General features: G+C 38.8%; 1 protein-coding gene across 1 annotated transcript; it reads left to right on the plus strand.

The window, feature by feature from the left end:
* The first annotated feature begins 451 nt into the window (after positions 1-451).
* LOC123930166 (60S acidic ribosomal protein P1-like) lies at positions 452-840 on the plus strand. The gene has a single exon (XM_045986421.1). It carries the CDS (start codon positions 455-457, stop codon positions 797-799), a length of 345 nt encoding a protein of 114 aa, XP_045842377.1. The 5' UTR covers positions 452-454; the 3' UTR covers positions 800-840.
* Positions 841-6,010: the final 5,170 nt, after the last annotated feature.

Here is a 6,010-nt window from a genome sequence, read left to right on the forward strand (position 1 = left end):
TGTTGTTTAGATATATCGTGATCCGGTGTTGAAGTGAAATTACTGTGTTTGCATTGAGAGCAAGTTCTATCGTGCTTTCAAAGGCCAGGTCTCAGACCGCATGGTAGACAACAACATTGAAATACAAGAAGAGATAATGCTTAAGTACATTGGCATAGTAACAATCTAAGATCTCCTATTCCTCAGCATACACAGAGGCAAAATTTGATGAGTCACATGTGTGAAATTACCAGTAAGAACATGCCAGTAATGAGATTCGTTAAAAAGTTTTGTTTTAGTTCTACGGATTTAGAAAGTTCTGCAGATAATAAACATGAGGTCTCCTTTTTTCCTCAGCTGCCGCTAAGGTGCTCGGTTCTTCCGAGGAAGCTAAGGCCATGTTGGGGTGAGGCCCTCACTTCATCCTGGGACTAGCACCGCGCCCAGCAGCATCCGTTCAGCACTCGCCAGCACCATGGCCTCGGTCTTGGAGCTCGCCTGCATCTACTTGGCCCTCATCTTGCACGACGATGAGGTGACGGTCCCGGAGGATGAGATCAATGCCCTCATTAAAGCAGCGGGTGTGAATGTTGAACCCTCCTGGCCCGGCTTGTTTGCAAAGGCCCTGGCCAACGTCAACATTGGGAGCCTCATCTGCAATGGAGGAGCTGGTGGACCTGCCCCCGCAGCGGGTGCTGCACCAGCAGGAGGTCCCGCTCCTTCCACCACTGCTGCCCCAGCTGAGGAGGAGAAAGTGGAAGCAAAGAAAGAAGAATCTGAGGAGTCTGATGATGACATGGGCTTTGGTCTTTTTGACTAAACCACTTGTATAAGCTGCTCAATAAGAAGCTGAACTCTTGAAAAAAAAAAAACATGAGGTCTGCTGTTTGACTGTATTGATTAGAATTTCTTAATTGGCATCTTTTCAAGGTGTAAAGGGAAAAATGAATGAAACAAAACAATGAAAAGACTAAAATGAACACATTACTGGACAACTAATATATTTTGGGTACCAGGTAAAGCAATTTTGTGTAGATTATCTCAATGTTAAGAGGAGAAAAAAATAAAATAATGACATACGTAGCGGTGGAATTCTGTGACTCTAAACATTTCTTCCACTTCTCATTAATAAGGGATAAAATGAAGGCAAACTCTGGATGTTTGTCAGTGATGGTGATTTCTGTAAGTGTGTCCTACTGGGAGAATGGGGCCATAGGGTCTCGTTCTCAGTCCCAGGGATTGTGGTTGCTTTGAAGTTCTCACAAACTTTTTTCTTTTGACTGAATCATCTATTTTAGTGCATAAAAATGGATTTTTGTCTTGAAAAACCTGAAGTTTCAAAAAGAAGATTCCTGTCAGTATCAGTTAAAAGGGTGGAGAACATTCAGTGAATTTTTGCTGTTCATCGGGACATATCTTTAAAAGCATATAACCTTCCTAAGAGAGAGCATGGAGACTAGATCAGACCTGGGTATAATGTGCTGAATTTTGGTGCAGAAATGAAGGGTAAAATATTTGTCTCCATGAGGACAGATCCATAACTGCACTTTTCAAAATGCCAAGGTTACATTTGAAAAGTAGTTACAATTTTCCCCCATCTCCTAAAGGTAATTCTCTGCTTGTACTTCACACATGAAAAGCCACGACTTAATGAAAATTTCTTTACAGTATTAGGATAATAATCCCACCTAACATGGCTTAGAGTACAGTGTATTTTTTTTTCTTAATCTCCAGATTCCAGGGAATAAAAACATAGTATTGTTGGTGAGTTAGCAATATTTTGTCTTTTTGACCACTTCAGTTTTGTAGGAGCTCATGGTTTGTTTCAGAAACTTTGTCAAATAAGGTATCTCTTTTTGGAAATATTAATCCATAAAAGAAGAAAACATATTCCTATATGTTTGAGATTTTTAAAAAGATTTTATTTATTTATTTGACAGACAGAAATCACAAGTAGCCAGAGAAGCAGGCAGAAGGAGAGGAGGAAGCACGCTCCCCGCCAAGCAGAGAGCCCGATGTGGGACTCGATCCCAGGACCTTGGGATCACGATCTGAGCCAAAAGCAGAGGCTTTAACTCACTGAGCCAAGCAGGCGCGCCTGAGATATTTCTATATAAAACAGCCTACCTCAGATAAATTGAATCTTGCTAGATAAAAAATGTACATTTGTGTACATTTGATATGCTTTCTGAAGTCCTGATTATACATGCAATAGCAGCACGGCTAAACATTGCAGTATACTTTTACAACTATTAAACCATCAAAGTTTATTGTGGTACAAATGTAAAAAATACTAGTAGCTATTTGGAGGTAGATATTAGATGGTGATGTTTAATGAGATGGAATGAATGGCAAATGCAAAATAAAATTCTCCAATCATTTTAAGGAAAACTAATTTCAATTTATTAGAAATCTTAATATAACACATATTTTAAAAAGTCCATGTAAGGAAATTCTGGAGGATGGTCAGTTGTTGAAAATCAATAATTAGAAGCATTAAAGTAAAATTTCTCTCACCATGCTGGGGAGTGAGAGGACATATGGACAAGATTTTAAAGATTTAAGTCATTTTGCAGATGTCAACAGGTAATTTGCCTTTATATTGGACAATTATTTTTAGTCCATAAACTATTGACACAGAAAAATTGTACCAAAATTATGGCCTTTCCTTGCAGAAATTAAACAGTGTATCTTTGTAAGAAATACTCGAACAGGAAACATCATTTAGATTCAACTGAATATCATAAATATTATACTTTCTATATGTTAAAAACAGGCATTTTCACATGGATCATCTATTTTTTTTTAAGATTTTATTTAATTATTTGACAGAGAGAGATCACAAGTAGGCAGAGAGGCAGGCAAAGAGAGAGAGGAGGAAGCAGGCTCCCTGCCGAGCAGAGAGCCCAACTCGGGACTCAATCCCAGGACCCTGAGATCATGACCTGAGCCAAAGGCAGAGGCTTAACTCACTGAGCCACCCAGGCATGCTGGATCATCTTTTTTTCAAGATTTCATTTGTTTATTTGAGAGGGAGAGAGAGGGAGAGAGTGCGGGCACACAAGCGGGGTGGAGCAGGGGTAGGAGCAGAGGGAGAGGGACAAGCCACCTCTCCACTGAGCAGGAATCCAAATGCAGGATTTGCATTTCCCAGGACCCTGAGATTCCACCTGAGCTGAAGGCAGCCACTTTAACAGACTGAGCCACGCAGGCACCTCTTCAGTGCGTTATCTTAGGTCATCTTCACAAGGACCTTGTGGAGCAATTATTTTAATTTTAAAGATAAGAAGATTAGACTTACAGAGTCTTAGGAACTTGTTCAGAATCTCAGCTATTTGTTGGTCAATGTGAACCTTAACTGAGCTCTTCTACCCCAAGTATAGTGTCTTTTCCACTACCTTTGCCCACTTCAATAATTAATAGCCTCATTTAGACATCTCAATAAATCTCTTATTTGTTCAGTAAATATCTACAAGATTTCTCGTATTTCTGTGTTACAGAAACATCTCTGTGTTACACAGTAGAGAATGAAGAGTTGCCTTGACTGATCTCAAGTAAATTTTGTTCTTCTGTATGTTGTTTAATATGTTGTTTTTCTCTGGCTGCTTTCAAAACTTTCAAATTAAGTGTAAATTTGACTGTATGTGAGTAGACGCTATTTTCCTTGCAATTACTATGCTTGTGTTCTGATGAGCTTGAATTTGTACATTTATGTTTTTCACCAAATTTGAGACATAAGCCCCACTTCTTCATCCATTTATTCTGTCCTTTAATTTTTTTTTTCTCCTGGTACTATCACTGCATATATATTAGACCGTCTTCAATTGTTGCAGTTTTTCTGAGTCTGTTCATTTTTTGCATTTAATTGTCTCTCTCTTTTTTTAAGATTTTATTTATTTATTTGACAGAGATCACAAGTAGGCGGAGAGGCAGGCAGAGAGAGAGAGAGAGAGAGAGAGAGAGAGAGAGAGAGAGAGGAGGAAGCAGGCTCCCTGCTGAGCAGAGAGCCCGATGTGGGGTTCAATCCCAGGACCCTGAGACCATGACCTGAGCTGAAGGCAGAGGCTTTAACCCACTGAGACACCCAAGCACCCCTAATTGTCTCTCTTATCTAATTTATTATTTATCTGTCTTAAAGTTCATTTACTTTATCTTCAATATGTTGTTAATCCTGTTAGGTGAAATTTTTATTTCAGATTTTATTTTTCACTTTTCAATTTTCTTTTTATACTTCTTTTATAGCTTCTGTTCCTTTGCTGAGACTTGTCTTTTTATTCATCATCAATATATTTCCATATCCATGAAAATAATTACAGTAGTTTCTTTAAAATCTGTTCTGATTCCAACATTTGATCCATCTCTAGTTTTGTCTTCATTGATTGTTTTTTTCTTTGAGTGTGGCATTTTTCCATTTCATTGAAATTTGTGTGATTTGGATTTGTGTTCTGGGTATGAATTATGCATTGTTGAGATTCTGGATTAGGATATATGCTTTCAAAGAATGTTGATTTTTTTTTTTTTTTTTGAGTGTTCAGTTTGACAGAACTCAAACTACAATTTTTTTTTTCCATGTGGTGCATGGCAAATTCAGCCAAACATTTAGGTATGATGTGGTGTTCCTACCTTGTCTCTCTTTTTAGAGATCCTCCCCTCACTCCACTCTGCCCCCTCTTAATTTTTCAGCTGTGTAGTTGTCCCAGATTCTGTCCTTCTTGGTTCATCAGTCTAATAAAAAAGTCTTATCACATCCATATTGTAGTTGCACAACATTGCACTAATGGTGTCTGACCTCAGGCTCTGAGTAGTAAAACTAGGAAGCTTACCTAGGATTATTCTCTTCTACCAAGTGTTGACTTACCTGTAACATCTGCCTGCTTTGCTCAGTCTTCAGTGACCTTAGAGGATTGTTTTCTTTACACATTACACTGTAGTTTATGGAATCATATAACATGAGGTGTTTGTATCTGGCTTCTTTTACTTAGCGTAATGCTTTAAAATTAATTTGCAATATTGCATATATGTGATTATTCCCTTATGTTCTTATTCTTTTACTATTGAGTAGTATTTTGAGCAATGGTACAGAGATTTCCCACATACCCCATCCCTCCCTCATTATAAGCATTTTTACACAAGAGTGGTATATTTGTTACAATCTGTGAACCTACACTAACACATAATTACCACCTAAACCCATCATTTACATTATGATTCTCTCTTGGTATTGCATATTCTATGATGTTGTACAAATGTGTAGTATCCACCGTTATACATATGTAGGTATATGCATATATACGCCCTCATTCGCATCAAAGAGCAGGATGGACAGACTGGTTTGCAAACCTGCAGGCCAGCTTGGTGGCTTAAGTATCCTTCCATTTACAGTGCATGAGCGTCCTTACCTGGACTCTTCCCGACACAGAAAACTGCCAATTTGATAGACATGGGATCTTGGTTTTCAGTGTGTGGTTTTTGTTTTGTTTTGTTTATCACCATGGAAATGGTTATTTTTCATATGTTCCTCAGCCAGTTCTATGGCCTGCGTGAACTTTTGGGGCCTGGTGGTGTCCGTTCTTCCACTGGGGTGTTCATGGTATTCTTTATGTATGGAGGTTATTAATCCTTTCTCTGTCGTGACCAGTCAGATACTCTCTCAGCTTGTCATTTTCTTCTTGGTTTGGTTTAGGATGCTTCTTTTTTTTTTTTTAAGATTTTTAAAAACTTATTTGAGAAAGAGAGAGCAAGAGTAGGGGGAGAGGGAGAAGCAGACTCCCCACTGAGCAGAGAGCCAGATGTGGGACCTGATCCCAGGACCCTGAGATCATGATCTGGGCTGAAGGTAGAGGCTTAACTGACTGAGCTGCCCAGGCACCCCTGGTTTAGGATTTTCCCGAGGCACAGAATTTTCAACATTGTCATCACGTCTTTACTACTTTCTCTGTGGCTTTGTGCCAGCCGGCAGCTGGTAAAATGGTGGCATCATCTTCCAGGCTTTTTTTTTTTTTAACAGTTAATTTAAAAAAAAAAAAAACTA

This window comes from Meles meles, chromosome 18 (assembly GCF_922984935.1).
Source record: "Meles meles chromosome 18, mMelMel3.1 paternal haplotype, whole genome shotgun sequence".
In the NCBI taxonomy this organism is placed as follows: Eukaryota; Metazoa; Chordata; class Mammalia; order Carnivora; family Mustelidae; genus Meles; species Meles meles.

Excerpts from the sequence above, each read along its gene's own strand:
- LOC123930166 (XM_045986421.1), top strand. The coding sequence starts at position 455 with ATGGCCTCGGTCTTGGAGCTCGCCTGCATCTACTTGGCCCTCATCTTG.